General features: G+C 39.7%; 1 protein-coding gene across 15 annotated transcripts in view; it reads left to right on the top strand.

Annotated features, from left to right (window-relative positions):
- Nucleotides 1-18,084, top strand: part of ERC1 (ELKS/RAB6-interacting/CAST family member 1) — a 305,098-nt gene that overhangs the window by 275,270 nt on the left and 11,744 nt on the right. For 10 of the 15 annotated variants that reach the window (XM_075428699.1, XM_075428697.1, XM_075428696.1 and 7 more), the window contains one exon: nt 15,218-15,406. In XM_075428699.1, the coding sequence (XP_075284814.1) occupies nt 15,218-15,406 (189 nt within the window). Of the gene's footprint in view, nt 1-836; nt 904-15,217; nt 15,407-18,084 lie in introns of those variants that run through there. The other 5 variants (XM_075428705.1, XM_075428701.1, XM_075428704.1 and 2 more) reach the window with 1 other exon arrangement.

Here is an 18,084-nt window from a genome sequence, read left to right as displayed (position 1 = left end):
CCCTCTGGGTCATCGAGAAACTGTTGAGATTTGAAGGAAGGTATCTCAATCTAGAGCTTTAAGCACCAACCTAGCGACAGGCAGAGATTATGAGTAAAGTACAGGAGGAAAATGGCAAAAACCGATTACATATTCACCTTGCAAAAACAGAGTAGATCTTCAAAAATCTCTTTTCATGCCTGTATCAGAAGACAATAAGGGGTATATACAAAGCAGAAAGTTTCCTGTTTTCACAGCAGCTTCCTTTTGCATCTTGTTTTAATACCCTCCTCCAGATAAAGAACTGTAAATTGACTGGCTTAAATTTCCTGCGATGTTTTCAGAAAATGTTGGTCTTGCCTTCTTCAAGAGAGTGCAAATACTGCAAATTAAATGGCTTTCCTAATCTTAATTTGGAGGCAACATTAGAATACCTGCTGTTTCCACACTGCAAGTCTATAGTGAAATGAAGCCATTTCCAGAATGTGACTGTGCTGCACACTTGCAAATGAAGGCAGCATCTCATTCACAGATGAGGTGAAAGGATAAAATGGGAAGAAAAGATAAAATGTAAACATTTATGGAAATTCTTGGGAAGACCTCGCAGGGGAGGACGATAGGGAGGAGGGAGCGGGAGGAGGGTCTGATTGCACTTTCCCTTTGCGTAGAGGCATTTCAAAAGCTGGCGAAGCCTACGAGAGAGCAAAGCAAGATGTGCCTCAAGGTGCCTCGGAATGTTGCCTAAGGGATTAAACACTTTGTACTACTGTTTGTGCTTACAGATGTGCTCGAAATACTAACCAGCTCTTTCTTTCATTCCCATGCTGCTCTGGGGCTGTTCTCCCCTGCACCGCTAGGATGAGGAGGAGGGTATTTGGGCATAACCAGTCAGATGCTCTTAGTTCAGCCATTTTGTTCGGAACGGTGAGAAGCAACTTTTCTTGCAAATAGAAAAGTTTCCGACAGCCAACTCTCACGTCTCGCTCCCGTGTGCTTTGTGAAACCTGGCTGCGCTCCTTCGCCCTTGCTTGCGTAGTCTCTGCATGGGGGTGTTTCGCCTGTGTTTGTGTGCAGTTTGTGATTTTCTTATTCTAATCATCGTGTCGTTGTTCCATGATGTCGTGGGGAGAACTTTCCAGGGCATGTGATTGAGTTTCTATGCAAAGCAAACTCTTAACGCGTACAAGAGAACAGGAAATGTCTCTCATATCATTTATCATTGACTTCATGAAGGAAATGTTTTCAGTCGGATTCTTTTTCAGAGCAGTTTGCACCGGAGCCAAATCTATGTATGCTTTTTTGATTCTGGTTAGTAAGGAATTTGCTCAGAGATAATGTTCCTCCTGAAGATAAGGTTCCTCCTGAAGGTTTTGAGCATGTCGAGATCTGCTGCAAAGATTGCTGCCATGCATGCTGACTTAACTATCAGCTCAGAATAGATGACTCTTGATACAGACTAGGAACATAAACTTTCTTTAAATTTGAAGGCAGAGAGGAGAATCCCCTTAAGGTCCCCCCCTCCCTTCCATCTCCCTCATTCTCTCAAAACAATGGCGGAGAAATTGGTAGCGATTTGTCGTTTAAAGTACAGTTTGTTTCTCTGTGTCTGCCCCCACAATTGCCTCTTTTCTGCCATCAAATTGCCGCCACAACAACCCCCATTTCCAGAAGAGAAAGCATTACACGGGACAGAGCCCTTTGCCTCATGCCTCTTCTCTAGCAAAGAAGAAAACATCCTTTATTGACAAGGAGCCTTGATGCAGAGCTATAAAAGTCCAATATTGATTATGTGGCTGCAGTACACAGGATTTATGCCTTATAGTATCAGTTTTAAAGCAGAATAAATATATTTGAACTACTTAAAGTATTGAGATGCAATGACAATATTTTAAAAATTTATATGAAATTTTTTCTTTCTTCACTTACCCTTTTAAGAAAAATTATTTCATATAAGTGTCTTTGCAGTTTTTCTCAGAATTTTATTGTTCCATATCAATTATTTGAAAGAAAACTATTCTGAAAATTTCTGTGGAAATTTTGGGCCCTTGCTTTTCTGAAAATTACTACTTTTTATTAGATCTGTAAAATATTCACAAAAGAATAAGCTACTCTTGTGTCTTTACACTTGCTCAATTAACTGCAGACTTACATGTCTGTCTGACTGTATAGATCAGATCCCTCTTTTCAAGTCAACCATCTTAAAAATTTAATCCAGCCGTGGCAGTATCAAACTTGAGTTTCATGCCTTGGGGTTTGAACTGAGAAAATCTCTTTAGTGGAAAAATTGATGAAGTGCTTGATCAATTTACACTCACTGTTGATTTCGCATTCTTTCTGAATCACTGCTCTTGCAACGGTTGTGTGTTAGTGTATGAAGCTTTAGAGACAATGCTTGTAGAGATCTGCTGATGCATGGCAATTAAACAGGAAAGATCAGGTAAGTGATGAAAAGGAAGAAGATGCTCCCTGTGAAGGTAGGAATAATTCTGATTTTCATTCCAGAGTAAACCTGGAGGTTGTGCAGAGGACGCTGGTAGAAAGATCTTTCTCTTTTCCTCTCCCATCTGCTGATACATTTTTGAATGCAACTGTGCTAAGAGTATGGTTTCTCTTAGTTTCTTGACTTAATGGGTGATTCACATTAAATACAGCATATCTCTCCACTTTGTACTTGAGGCATTTTCCTCAGGAAAGCATGTTCCAGAATGTTCTAGTCAAAATAACGAGGCAGCCAGCATGCTTGCCTTACATGCATCTCATCTGAGAAACATGTCACCCTCAAGACTGTCTTGCATGCATCAACGGGGAAAGTATAAAGGTGACTGATGCCTCGCAAGCCAGTTATTCCCCACAAAATACATGTTCTTACCATGATGTTCCATGTACATTCAAAGAAATAGTCCTTATTCTCTTTGTCAAAGCAAAGGTGGTATAAGTCACAGAGTCCCTAACCGGCATACGTTAAATTAAATGTACATATTACAATGACAAAAAAGTGACTAATAGCATAGGACTTGGCAAGAACTTTGCTTTCTAAAGTTTCCTTAGGTCTGAGGATGTAATCACCTCTGGTCAATACTGAAGATAAAATGGAGACCATCAAAATATGTACAATAGCAAAGTACATTATGTTATCTTTATGTTTTGGCATTTAAGGCCTCCAGCATTCTGGAATTAACTGAAAAATTTAGTATTTAATTATGCCTGATCTGTACATCACAGCATTACCAGATACAGCTCCCCTGACATGGAGCATCGTTTCTAAACATATGCGCCCTTCCTGTAGTTTCAGAGAGTAGTAATTCACATTTCAGTTTACAGTTCAATGTAAATACCATCTTTCATCCTGAAATAGTCTTTCCTAGTCTTTTGCTCTAGTCTCGTTTCCTTGCTGGCTGAATTTCGTAGGACTCCTTTGATTCCCCAGATGGAGCTCTATCCTCCTCTATATCCAAGCCTATTCCAGTGTGCTTTCTCATGAGGATGCCCCTTTGTCTTTCTCAAATGCTAAAATGGTCTGGCCAATGGCTTAATTAGTTATTATTCACTTTTATCAAAAATAATATGAATTTACACTTTATGATATCTAATACATACAAAGGGATACGTGTGTAAGCATGTGTATCTTCTGGTGAATATCTACCGTCTAGGTGTTACGGGGGGGAAAGAAGCAGCAGAGCTTTGGTACAGAAGCTTCCCAAGCTGCTCAGCTCTTCCAGTTTTCTTGCGAAGCACTGCCATGCCGCCGATGGTGTGAGAAATCGTGGGTGTGGTTCAGAAAGCTGTCTGTGTCACCTCTGCCCAGCAGAAGTGAGGAGGACTGCTTTTGTTGAATGGGCGTAGTGAGCACAGGATCACAGAAAACTGTTGGAAGAGTGAAAGGCGGTCAAATTCAAGGGCACAGGGAAAAGCGAGGACAGAATGAAAGTGCTAATGGCAAGAACAGAGGAAGAGCAAAATTGGAACTCGGAGAACTGAGAGAGTTATCCTGGTGTGTAATTTATACGTACTGTATGTGCATTTTTAAGTATGCGTGCTGTTGCAGAACGTTTTTCTTTCCATCTTCCATGGCTCTGGCTTGCAGTAGGAGTTGCAGCCTAGTAGACGCTGTCACCGTACAAGCTTTTTGAATTCGTTCTGTGGAAGCGTTTTCTATTAACGGTCGCCAACAAATCCTGAAGTTACGGATATGTCTGCTAAGGAGCAAAACATTTGGTTTTGCTGTGCTTGAATTCCAGGAACAAAATCTGAAAATGAATTTTGTGCTTATAAGAGTAACAGTGAAATGATCGAAGAGGTTGCATTGGAGTGGATAAAGATGGGGATCTTTCAAGATGACGAAACTATTGGCAAGTTCCTATTACCATAAAAATATTGCAAGACAAAAAAGCCTCTTATTTGTGACATTTTTCTTTCATACTTGAGTTTGACAAATTTTAACACAGAAGCAGTAAGTACTGTGAGTTTACTGCCGAAGGCATGAGCATAATTGAACACAACCTTTTAGATCTCAGAGGTGATGTCTGTGGTGAAAAGAGAGGGTAAGTCATAACAGGAAAATACTTGAATCATTTTGAAGAACTGAAAAACAGTCAAGTCAAGTAAATTTCATAGACTCCTTGTCAAAACCAGTATAAATGATAACTTGCAACATCACCAGATTACACGTATGTATTGTGTACCAAAGGCTACATTTTTAACGTTGTAATTTGACTTTGCCAAAAGTTTTTCTGTAGCCGAGAGTCATCTAAACCTGAGAACTGAAATACAGGGAAAGTCATCAATATGAAGATGTTTAATGAATTCAGTTTGAATTTTTTAACTATAATTTGTAATCAAGAGCTTATAATATTCTAAAGGACATCTTTAATGAATGTGTTGTTTCCAAAAATAGTCTCATCCTAAATAGCCATTTGTGATTATTAAAGGGTAGTGGAGCTTGAATGACATTTCTGTATTGCATTTATTAGGACAAAGATATTAAACGTGATTACAGTAAGAGTGACAGAAACAGTTAAATCTCACAGAGAAGTTGATACTAGTAGACATATGCAAAAACCAGCTGAATGCTCGAGGTTGTAAGCCATGTGTTTGTAACTTGTATCTGCATGAGCATTCACAATTTCTTTTCGTTTTGGAGGGAGCATTTATTATTCCATTTTACAGCTAAAAGGAAATGCGCAATGAATGGACACCTAGTCAGGCAGCATATATAGCTTTTTAAACAGTTAGAGGAAGGGGGCAGAAGGAGGTGACAGGCAACGGCCTGAAGAGCTGTGACTACTATGACGGTAGAGTAAGAGGGACAGAAATAATGACATTGAGGGCAGGACATCTCAGGACTTAATTTAACCTTTGCCTGAGCTGTAAAACCCCATGAACTTTTCATCGGGATCACTACAGAAGTAAAAATGTCTATGCGTTGGGAAGTTTGAGAAGAATATTGATTTTTTTTTCTACATGATTTGGTGCTCAGATAAATATACTGATTTCTTTTAGCAAAGTAAATATTCACGGTGAGTTCCATTTTCAAATGATTACACCGACATTCATTCACTGCACAAATGTGATCTTTCTCTCCATGAGACACATTTTCTGCTTGCTGCATGTAGAGAGCTGCTCGTCCTACTGTCACACTTCTTTTATGCTCTCAGTATTGTCACTTATTGCACGGTGACCTCATAAGCCTTTTAAGGAAATGTATTTTCAGTATGGTCTTTGTAATTGTTAGATCATGCAGAATGGTCAGAAACATCAAAGTTTCGTGCCTGACTCATATTACAATGTAATTTACTGGACACAGTACTCGACCACGATTCAGAAGATAAATTCTTTCCTGGCATCATCTCCAACCACTCACTTGTTCTTTTTCTCCCTTTCTCAAATTCTCCAATTGTAAAATGAGCTGAAGTTTTTGTAAAATGGAAGTTCTGCTTGGGAAAAGTGCTATATAAGTGCTAGGTAATATTATTACACAATATTTTAAAATAGTGTTGTTACAGTGATATGATTGTGATTCTAATACCTCATTTTGAATTGGTTCCCAAAATTATGTTAGATTTGTATTTGACTCAATTTATTAATACTTACTTTTCCTTCCAAGATCCTATTCCTTCACAAAAAAGGGAAAATAACCCATATGTTAAACGTTTCAAGGAGCTGCCATTCCAGCATGCTGAACAAAGCTCTTTGGGCCACTGCCTCTTCTTCTTCATCATCATCTTTTGTCCTCTGAAGGGTCATTTCTTCCCCTTTCTAAAAATCTACAAACCAATTGTGTAATGTGTAATAATCTGTTATAATATGTCCATGACAGTTCTTCATTCATATGTGTAAATACACTGTGAAAGAATGTGTCTTATACTTCCCTGAGAGACATACCCTGTGCAAAATTTGAAGGCAGCTACATGAAATAACCTTACTTTGCTTAAAGATTTTCGCATGGCCTGACGGAGAGATAAGACACCAGATTTGTTTTGTCATACTGGTGACAGCCAGGGCTCCTCACTCCCGCTTTCCAGATGGGCAACCCGTTAGGAAGAACCCTGATGTGATGCACTCAAATAAGGTGATGTAACTAATTAATCGTTACGAGTGGAGCACTTGGAGTACAGTTGTCCTGGTTAATCACAGGATTTGCTTTCCATCCCTGCTTTGCTGGAGCCCTGCTTACGTGCGCGTCGTTGTTAATTATGAAACTCAGAGTCCTGTGCCGTCAAGTTCAGGCAAGGAAACGCAAAGAGTTCAGGGACTGAGAATTACTGCTCTGAGGAAGTACAATTCAGAATCCCAGTTTAGCTATTGTACAATTCTCTATTCTTCCCAAGCCTTTTCAAGCTTTGCCTTTTTGACAGAATAACCTTTTCTCCTTTGACTTTAGTAACTCTGCATAATAGAGAGCCTTTTGTAGTGACCTTCTCAGTTCAGTGTAACCAACAATCTGATTATGGTGGAGTGAACAACTTAAGGAATGCTTATGGTTTGCTTTATGATTAATCTTCTACCATTCTGATTTGGAAACCGTGCCTTTCCACCTTCTCTCTTATTCCATATCCATAGTGGCATGTAATCTTTTACCCACTAAGAACTGTTAGACTGGGATGGGCCAGCCTAGAGAAGAATGCTGTCCTTAAAATTATGTCAGCTCCTGATCATTTCCCTGTTTCTGGGAACAGTTCTTTTGCTAGCTTGTTTTTTTAAAAAAAAACAACTCTGTTGTTTTACTATCTTATTAACTATTTTGTGTTATTCTCTGTCCAAGAATGTTATACCTACAAGCAAAAAAGTACTGATCTTGATACGCCGTTTGCCTTCTTTCTGATCCCAGAATGAAAAGACTGAGATTTCCAGATGGAATTTTGTAATCTGCAGCTCTGCGATGAGTTAAGCACTTGCAACAGAGGTGTAACTGGATTCTATCACTGTCTTCCTATTATTCTTACAGATCAAAGAAGAACGCAAGTAGATACTTATATTCGAAAACATTCGAAACAGATGGCTGGTTTCTCATAGGTTTGTCCTTTTCAGCAAAACAATTGCAAAAAGGCCATCATTCATTTCTACCAAATGAGATTATTCCAGGTCTGTGTCTTATTTTCTTTTTTGATTTGCAGCTGAATGTGATCTTCTACTAGTGTCTCGGTCTTTGTAGCAAGTAGGAATTCTGCTCTCAAACATTTTTGTTTCTGGCCACTTCCAGGAGAGTTGTGTGATAGTCTGTACTGTCTCCCAATTACTCTGCCATTTAGAGTTCCTGCAGCACTCCTCCACACCCCAGAATGCAAGGCCAGAAGCTTGTGCAAGCTATGAGTATGCTGTTGGTGACATAAAGGATAGGGGAGCTGAGCCCTGGCACTCACAGATGGACCAGGCTGGGAGTGTCGCTGCCAGCACTTTTAGTTGTCAGTTAGGAGGAGAGACACTGAGGGAGGGGGGAGATGAACAGTATTAGAGAAGAGAAAGACTCAAGCCCAAACCTGCTTCCCAACATGTTAACTATGAAAATAAGTTCAAGAGAAATATGACTAAAATAAAAACTGATCAGGGCATGTAGCCAGTCTAGACGCTATATTTTCCTGGCTGGTAAAGTTCATAATTACTGATGAAGATGCCAGGATTTACAGTTCCAACTCACAGTAGACTCACCACGGGCAATCCAACTACATCTGATTGTTTAATGCAACATATAGATAAGAATTAGTATACATATATATCTGTATAAATAGGTGTATTTATTAATGGGATTTTGCAGTTGAATGTAGAGCAAACAACTCTAAAAAGAATTCCTAAAGACGGATAAACCAGGCATTTGGTGGCTTCGTGTGGCTTTGCCTTGAAAGTGTAGCAGGTAGGGAGCTGGAACAGCAGAATGAAGAGCCCGTGTTAGAGAAGGACGAGACAAAGATTCATATCACCTGCAGACAGGGAGGTTATGGTTCATTGGAACAGGAAAAGCACTGATTGTGTTCTCTGGTAGACTACTTAAGAAATACCTTCTGGTTTCCATTAGCCATGGAACAGACAGCGGGGAGGCAGAAGAATGCAGTCACTGATACATAAGCATTCCCCTGGACACACTCTCTCGGTGGATGTGCTGCAATGTTCGACTTTCAAACCAAAGCATATTAGCCACTGTTTCCTTTTATCCCTTGTGATAGGAAGAAGCAATAGACAAAATACAGTACAGCAAGGAATGTGTGTGCTTTCTTGTTCGCTGTTGTACAGATAACAAGTGGTGGAAAGCTTGAATGGGTTAAAAATATAAGCAGGTTGTTCTTACTTATTCTCAAGTTACTGCGTTCTCGTAGAGAAGGAATCAGATCTATATAGGAAGGAATATATTCTAGAAGGAATAAAATCTAATGGATTCTGTGAAATCAAAACTTGCCTAATTACACCTACAAAAGTTTGATCAGGAGGATGCAGTGTCATTCCATAGTGTCATGCACAAGCTGCAAACAGTTGTTAAACTATTTTCACTTGCTGTGGGAATACATTTTTTTTTTCTTGATGATATTCTAATTGTCCGTGTCATAAATCTGACTACCCAGTTTCACAGCTTTCTACAATTTAATTTATATTCAAAATTTTAACGTGACAACTAACACTACTTACAGGAATGAAATTCTCAAATGAAGGAGATTTTAATACATTGAAGTGGAAGATTTTAGGTTCGCTGTAGATCTCACCCTACTTTGCCCGTCCTGTTTTGCTTCAGAACTAAGCTGCTGGGTTGCTGGATTCCCAGGAAATCTTGAAGACGAAAGAAAATTTAGAGAAATAAAACTGCCTTTCAGTTTGTGTGTTATGATCTCATCTTGCAGAGAAGCCAGATTTCTCTTCTCTACCTCAGGTAGGAAAGAGACGTATGGACTGTTCCACGAGCAAGAGATGCAATGTGTGCACAGTGCAGTTAGTTACTTGGAGATGAGGGCTTGGGCGAATGCTCTTGCTTTGGAGAGTAAGGGATTGATGGAACAGGTAAAATTGGAGCTGTATGTAGACACCCCCTCCAGCTGTGCCGAGGTACCTCATTCCTGAACCTCTGTATTCCTCCATGGTCTGGTTACAAGCTTCTCACAGTCCCACCAGTGTATTTCAGTTCTGAGCTACAGTAGTCCCTGCTATTCCGCACATGGTTCCCCACAAGCTTTTTTCCACAGCCCACGTAAGCAAAGGTTGCCAGTGTCATGAAAAGGCACTTTTGGATTTGTTATCTACAAAAATATTTTTGAACTACTCGTTCCTTTTCAGTGCTTTGGGAATCCTAACAACCCACTGCAATTCTTCGCTTCACCTACATTATGGGGAAAAGATTTTATTTAAACAGAGGGAACTAATGACAAAACTACTTTCTCTGTTTTGTGTTTGCTCTGTTCTTTTTTTTCCTGGTCTGGATTTTTCCCAAGGTGGAAAGGGTGAACTCTGGAAATCATTAATCCATGGGATTTGTTCATGGTGTATAAAAATTTCAAAAAGAATTTGCTATATAAAAATGATTTCCTAATTGACTCTGTCAGAAATGAACTGAGTAAGACAACTCTGTCAAAACAGCCCGAATCTCTTTCAGCTCCTCACGCATGTTGTTTTGTTTTGGTTTGGTTTATGAGGAGAAAATGACGAAGGTTAGATTTAAATCCTTTTTTTTTTTTTGCCTTTAAAACAAATCTAAAGAAAACTGAGCCTGTCCCTGAGCTTTTGTGTTGTGGTCTTCTGAAGAAACCCAGTATCTCTGTGCAGCAGTGAACTGAGCTGAACTGAACTGAGGTCAGGCTGTGTCTTTTTGAGAACGTTCTTCTGTTTCCATTTAAAATAATGAAGGGAAGACATCAGTGATAAATTGTTCTGAATTTGGGAAAGCTTTGCACTTTCTGAGCCAAATTCATGCCTCATAAAACTCCATTGCATTCAATGGTTACAAGATGATTGTAGATGAACCCTTGCGTTTGTTGCCAAACAAACACAAATGGTCTGGGCAAGAGGACGTAATTCAATTTGCCATGCACATACTTCCAGACTATATCATTCAGTATTTTAGTTTATTTCCATATCTCCCAATATAAGATATTTTTGCTGTATAAGCATAATTTTCTTGTCTGGTAATAGCTGTAATAAAAGCCAGACACAGAGAGGCACCTGAGGACCCACTGTGATCTGCTCCATCTTTTGTTAGATTTGTCAGGTCCTCCTTGGAACAGTTTCTCTTTAACAAACATACGTATTTACGCAGACTCTGAGCCCATCTTCATCTGTCTAGTGGTAGTTTGGCAGGTAGCTTTTGTTGGATAGCATAGTTGCATCTGTATGTTTCAGTTTGAAAATAATTTCCCACACTCCCACGAAAAATGGAGATAAAGGGCTACCTCCATTTCACTTGTTTTCCAAGCATATCTGTTACCTCCACTCTGAAGTTTTGAGGGAGTCTTTGGTGGTGTTTGGGGGTTTTGGGTTGGGGTTTTTTCAGAATTCCATAATTTTTCATGCCTTTGCAGGATCTACAAAGAACACTTAAGGTCCATAGACCGGCTAGCAAGCTAGAGCATTTCTCAAGTTAATTAATTCCTTGGAAACTTTCAGATTCATTCCGTCTACACTTCTTTGTAACACTTTAGATGCAAAACCAGCAAAACTTTGACCTCATGTTATTTACTTTGACTCTGAGATTACTTGTCAATTTATTTTATTTTCTTCTTGATATAGCTGTTCTTCCAGGGATTTTTCTCAAAGATGTAAAGATTTAGGAGTAAGTTGAGAAAAATCTACTGAATTATTTGATTGCAAAATGAAGACCACTTACCTGCATTACTCTGGCTTTTAGAATTCTGCGGGGAATATATACTTGCAGCATAGGTGCAAGCTGACAGGGGAGTATGACAGCAGTCATGCCAGTGCGAAGTGTAGGTGTGGCACTTTGTATCGGCATTGTTGTGTCAAGAAAATGCTATTTTCTCCTTTTTTTTGTTTGCTCAGAGAAATGATACGCATGTATCTGTAAGAAAAAGAGTACTGCTGTTGATCCACGATCTGCATGCATGTTGATGCGTGATTCTGATAAGTAAGGCAAGCTGTGTAAGGAAATAACTTGTACCCGATCAGCCGATATAGCTGGGAAAACAGACGAGCTTTTAGGGGTGTGTAGAAGACTTTCTTCAAAATGGGGGCTGCAGATTTTTTGCTAAGTAGAAATTTAGAAGGTATTCTCGGAAATTAATGAAGTCAAGTCAATCACTTGGTTCTGCAAAAGAAAAGTGGTTGATTCCTTCAGAGAAAAAGGGAATGTTAGCAGGGAGAAAGGTGACCAGGCCGTTAGCCCTTCTGCCTGGAGAACCCATAATTTAAAGCTGGTGGTTGTGGTGAAGAAGTCCTATTACACGTTGATTAAAAGCATACTTATTCTACAGACGTCTATGGATAGTCAGTGTCACACTTGTCTCGGACTGACACTGCTGCACTTCCACCACCCATTCGCTGATCTTCTTTTTTGGTATAACCCCCTACGTGGTTTTGCGTATTTACATTGGACACTGCTCAGACAAACTTTCAGACACCACAATCTGGGTATGGGAGATGTGTTCAGCTTTCATAGTAAAAGTGACCAAGCATGTAGATAGGTCTCTCCAACCACATTCAGTTACAAGTACCTGTTCTTATCTATGCAGCATATATGTATATGTATTTAAATGCAGACTCTTCTCATAAAGAACTTTTAAATACAGTTACTTATATTTCAGCTGACCATTGTACAGCAACAGCAGGACTACTACCGAAGAAGCAGTATTAATTTCATTCTAAAGCATTTTTTTGCCCCAGTGACTTGCAAAGCTACAATTACATTCACGTTTGTCATGCTCAAAGATTAAAAAAAAATTGCAAAATCTCAACAAAACCTGAACATGTTGTTTCCACGTTTAATTTGTTTTGGAATATGTTCCCAAATGTCTTTATCAGTTGGTAGAGATAGTTTGGGTTTGTATCAGGGATTTGTCAGGCATGTTTCTGCTTCAGAGTTGTAGTAATTACCTGTTTTAGTGAAACCCGTTGTCAAACTTAGCTGGCCATTAACAATATTCTGAACTTGAGGGTACACTAAGCAGACTTCATTCCATGCATTGATGAGGATGGCCTAGACCTATCAAGGCAATTAATGAATCGGGGCTGCTTTAGCAGATATTCCTGGGTTTGGTCTGTTTACCCGTTGTTTTCCAAGAAAGCTCTACAGCTCTGAGCTGATCATGAGAACGCGGTGTGGTTTATGAATCCAGCACTGCGCTGCCTTTCCACTTAGCAAATGCTCTTACACCCTCTTGAGATAAGGCAGTGGCAGCTCTGCTGTGTGGGAAGCACAGTGCCTCTCGCTAAGTGGCTAGTTCAAATTAGATACGGCAGGAACGCAGATACAAGGGCATTTCCTACTTGACTGGCAGGGTTTAATGGATCCCAAGTGAGAGGAATGATTGCTCTGCGAACAGCTTTGGGAGGGCTGCTAGTTAAGAACTTTCACACGCCTCATTTGGCCGCTTTCCAGCTTGAGGTAAGGGGGGAAGGGTACAGGAGGAATGTGCTTAGAAAGGGGACTTGTCCCTGAGCAATCGAATTCGACTGTTGTATGAAAATCTTCCATCATTACTTGCTGTATAGCTCTGCTTGCTCTTTGTCGGGGAGGGTTTCTGTTCACAAAGAATTGCCGGGAAGGTTGGCACGTTCGATTCTTTTCAGACTGAAATCTGCACAGCTGATGGATATTCAATAGACTGTGGTACCTGTAAAGAATACAAGGCAGCTACTACATTGATTGAACAGCTAGTTATTAGACATTGACTACTTAATTTTCACATTTTTATAAAACAGTATTTTTTTAAGGTGAGATATTCCTTCACCCCATCCTCTGTGGGCAAACCAAATAGGAAGAAAGAGAGGAAAGACATCAGTTAGAAGCATCACTTTTTTTCACCTGCACAGGCAGTACAGTTTCAGATCATAATCTAGGTAACCCAAATTACAAGAAATTGGGGTAAATGGTGCAAATTCTGCAAACAGCCAAAGCTGATGGATATAATTGGCTAAATACAGTTGTGCTTGGTGATGGAAATGTAACTCTTTTGATGCCACTAAAATATTCCTTCCTGTTGCCCTGTATACAAGAGAGCAGAGTGTTCTGCCCGACTGCAGTTTGCAGTCTTGGTACATCAAACCATTATTTTTGTATGTGTGGTTATATCGGCGAACAGATGTTGCCCCGAGGCTGCACGTAGCAGTAGGTTTTTTAATAAGCCTGTGAGCTCACTCTCTCTACAGGTTTCTTGACTGGCTCCTCTACCACCACGGCTGCTGTGTTGCTGTGGCTTTTCGTGGCTGCTGCCACCCCGATGTTCTGGTGTAGGCTGCTGAGTGCAGCTACGCTCTGCAAGACAAGGAGCCTGACATTAGTTAGCTGTTTAGCCATGGCTCTCAGATCCTCTCACTCTACAGAAATTAATCCATGTAGAAAAGCATTAGGAGCAAAACAAGTGAGTCCTGACAGCCTCATTAAACGGGGTCGAAGCCAGAGTCTCTGTTGAAAGTAGGGCCAACACTCCTTTTCTGTTGACTCAGAGATTATCTCACTCCTGATTCATTAGCAGGGTCAGAGGTGTCCTACTGAAGATATCCCCAGCCCGCTAACAAACAGCAGGTGCAGGCCCTGCCTGAGAACAGCAAGACAAGTAACCAGCGTCACGGCAAGGCTTTCCAGCACATCAGCGCCTGTAGCTTCAGCACCTCATTTTGTGGAATGGAGGCACTAAGCCCAATTCTTCCTTTTTTTTTCATCAGTTGCAAACCGTAGAGTTTTGTATTCTTGTGGGAGGGCACAGTGAGGGATTCCCAGTATGTATTTATGCACTTGAGCTCTATATTTTTGTAATACAAAGTGAAAAAAAAATGAAAAATGGCTCTTCAGATAGTTTTTATGGGAACTGGATGACTCCAGTTTGGATTGCAGTGAGGAACAAAGATTAGATTCAGACTGGGTAAAGTATAATGAAATAAAATAGTACTTATTGAAGTCCTTTGATTTTAGTTTTTTAATCAATTATATAGAATCTGACTTGGATAATAAATGAAAGTCATTGCCTTTTTGAAACTATAGAATACTGTATCTTAACTATAGAAAATATTGTGGAAAACTATATCTTAACTTTCTGGTTAAGATATGTCTCTATCCAGTTTCTACAGTAGAGATAGTTCACCTTAGAAGCAAACATCTTGGCATCATCTGAAACTATTCTCTTTAGAACACGTTTATTGCATAGTTCAGTTGCAATTAAATGTTTGTTGGCAAAAGAAGTTAAAATCTACATTGCCATTGCCTTAGTTGTGGAGAGACACCTTTTATCAGAAAAATTAATCTACCTTAGAGCAAGGAGTTGAAATAGCTGACTGAAGCACTGCTGGATAATCAGTAGAGTTAATGCATTCAATTTCATACTGTTTCATTTTTCACCCATATCATCATTATTTCCCATATTAATCAGACACCTATCGTCACCACGTCCCCTTCCCCTAGTGCACTTGGTTTCTTTCTTTCTGCTTCAGCTGGATGGTTGCTGTGTTATCGGGTAGGAGTACTGGGGGGAAGGGAGAACGTTCACGTTTCTTCCAGTATGAAGGTGAACAAGATTGTAGCTTCGAGGTTGAGCTTTGCTTTCACCATTGCTTGGGTCTCAGGCTGTTCCTCACTGTCTCTGTTCTCTTATTTCAGATAATTCAGCCCCTCTTAGAACTTGATCAAAATCGCAGTAAGTTGAAGTTGTACATTGGACATCTGACAGCCCTCTGCCATGACCGTGACCCCCTGATTCTGCGTGGACTCACCCCACCTGCTTCCTACCACCTGGATGATGACCGGGCAGCTTGGGAGAAAGAGCTGCAGAAGATGACCCAGGAGCAGGTGAGTTTGTGGCCTGAAGCTCTAAACAAGGGCCTGAACTGTTGATGTCTTACTGACGTGCTGCACCAAAATCCTGGGAAACCATTTTGGAGGTGGTGGAAACAGGTAGCAAAGATCCACTCTTCAGCTGATAGAAGGAGTCAATAATTTTTTGAATCATTGCCATTTCATATTTATTACGGAATTTCATCTGTTCTTTTATCTGCACTTGAGGCCATTCAGCTACACACTCACGGGAAATCAAACTGCAAGATACTGCTTTTGCCGTGTTTTACCTTTTAACAAATGTTAGCTGCTCTTTATAACTTGATGTAGTAATAAGGATCTTAAATCTTTTTTTAATGATATTAACCATTTGTATTTTAATTGGAACGTTTTTATGAATCACTTTATATAAATGAATACAATCGCTTTACCTTCTGTTACAGTATGTTTTGCCAAGTAATTTTTTCTGCTTACCACCTTACCTAGATATCTCAATCGAGATTTGGACCCAGTGTGCTAGATACAATACTCCCATGCTTCTGCACACACACACACAGAGTGATTTCAGAAGTCCAGCAGTGCATTTCCAGGAGTTTTGGAATACAGAACTGAGAGAGTTTAAAAACAGCTTGTCTGATGAAGTCTCTGCAGAGACTGTCAATCTAGCTATAAATCAACTACTGAAATTATCTTCCTTTCTCCCAGCTCTGGTGAGGTCTAGCCTTCCTTAATCACTTCACTAGCAGTTTTTATCTCTTGTTTTTGGACTATAATTCATCACTCCCTACAACCCTTTTTTCTCATTCCTTCCTCTTTTTCTTTTGAATTTTTTTATTTTACTCCCATATTACTGAATGCCTTTTTTTTTTTTTTTTGAGTTAAACTTCTGTAAGGAACTTGTACCAGAAGTAAAGGAGACTAATTTTGACTTTGGATTATACTGTTATAATGCCAATTTTTTCAAGAAATCATTCGCTCTCGTATGTCTATACTAAACTCTATCCAGTATGCACACAAACTAGTGTAAGGCCTATGCAGTTTAGAGTGGATTTGCGGGTCGGTGAACACTATCTTGAGCCTATCCTGAACACTTCAGCTCTGGTTTTCTTCTTTTGTGATGCTTAAGCTCATTTCCTTGCGCTTCCAACTCAAGGCTGAATTTTGATCCAAAAATTGGAGAGAGCAGCTCAGCAGCCAAATTACAGGAAGCCAACAGAAGCATGTCTGACAATTCAGAAAGAAGAGCAGACCTCTGGAGATAAATATGCCTGTAGCAGGGAATAGATGGAGCAGGACAGCTGATCTCTGTCTTTGTGCCTGTCTTCATACATCTGTTTGATTCGGCGCGTGCTGTGGGCCTCACTCAATGTCTCCGTTTGCATCTATAGGCCTGACACGTTCCTTTTCCCTGCAGAGCCTGCTAGCCCCTATGCACCCAGAGTCAGCATTTGATTTACCTCTTGGGTTCTGTACTCGCTGATACAGGATTAAAAGTTTTCCAGTAGAATGCATGCCATCCTGATATATTAAAGAGATACGGCTCCTATATTATAGATGAAAACACGAGGCATACCATTTTGAACAACCTTGTCTGTCAGATCGGGACGAAGCGTTGGATGGCAAAACCTGTGTCACGTATGGGAGGCATCTCTGAAAACAAAAGTAAAGGCTGGATGTGGACACAGTTTGGATATCCCTGACATAAATTGGTTAGTCTGTTATCGCTGTGATGGCCTTTGAATATAATCAGTATCTGTGGGGATAGGCAATACCTTCTATTTGATCAAGAGAATGTAGGTAAAAAAAAAGTAGGAAAGGCTTTCTTTGACAAGTCCTGTTGAATAGACAGCCCAAAACAGCATTTGCTTTTTCCAGTTCTGTGTACTGGTCTAATAGAAGACAATTTTTCTCATTCAAACTTTGCTGGACCATTAGCAACATTTATGGGTTACACAGTAAAGAAAGCATGTAAGTATAAATTGTGAGAAAAAGAATGATCTAGGTTGTCCTGGAGAAGAGAAAAAACGTCTTTTTCTGTCCTCTCCCATTATTGTCTTAATTCTGCATTGCTGTCGCCACAGTCGTTTAAAGTTACTATTCCATTTGTGATTCCCATGAGTAACTAACAGCTGCTGAAATAAAATGTAGCAGTCTCTTCTGCTTTCCCATGCTCGCTTAGTTTGTATTTAACAAGCTTCAGTTGAAAAACACAAAGTAATGATATATTTCAATTTACAAAGCAGATTTTTCATTTAAGTCGTGGAGCTTTTCTGTTTCTAACTGCAGAATTTCCTTTGTGCTTAAAGTATTCCCATGGTGGGTGGGAATCCATTCTCCAGATTCACAGAAGCCCATCACAGAATACCCATTTTGCATCTTTGGAATTTTAATGAGTTTTGTAAATTACTTCAAATCTAGTGCATTAAATTCACTCCTGTCCCTTCTAATATGATCTTCTGTAGATAATGCTTCACAAGTCTCAGTGGGAAAAAATTAATCCTCTTGAATGTTAAGAAGTGCTAACGTGATTAGGGGGGATACATTTAACTGAACATCAGCAGTATTTATGAATGATGCCAACGTATCCACTTCTCACCAGTGAGATTATTTAGTTTGTTGTGTTTTGGTTTTTTTATAAATAGTTGAGAATTTATTTTCATGCTGCTGCTTTTGGAGCTGTGATTTCCTACTGC

Source organism: Opisthocomus hoazin, chromosome 8, assembly GCF_030867145.1.
Source record: "Opisthocomus hoazin isolate bOpiHoa1 chromosome 8, bOpiHoa1.hap1, whole genome shotgun sequence".
NCBI lineage: Eukaryota > Metazoa > Chordata > Aves > Opisthocomiformes > Opisthocomidae > Opisthocomus > Opisthocomus hoazin.
This window is presented reverse-complemented; position numbering and strand designations above follow the sequence as displayed.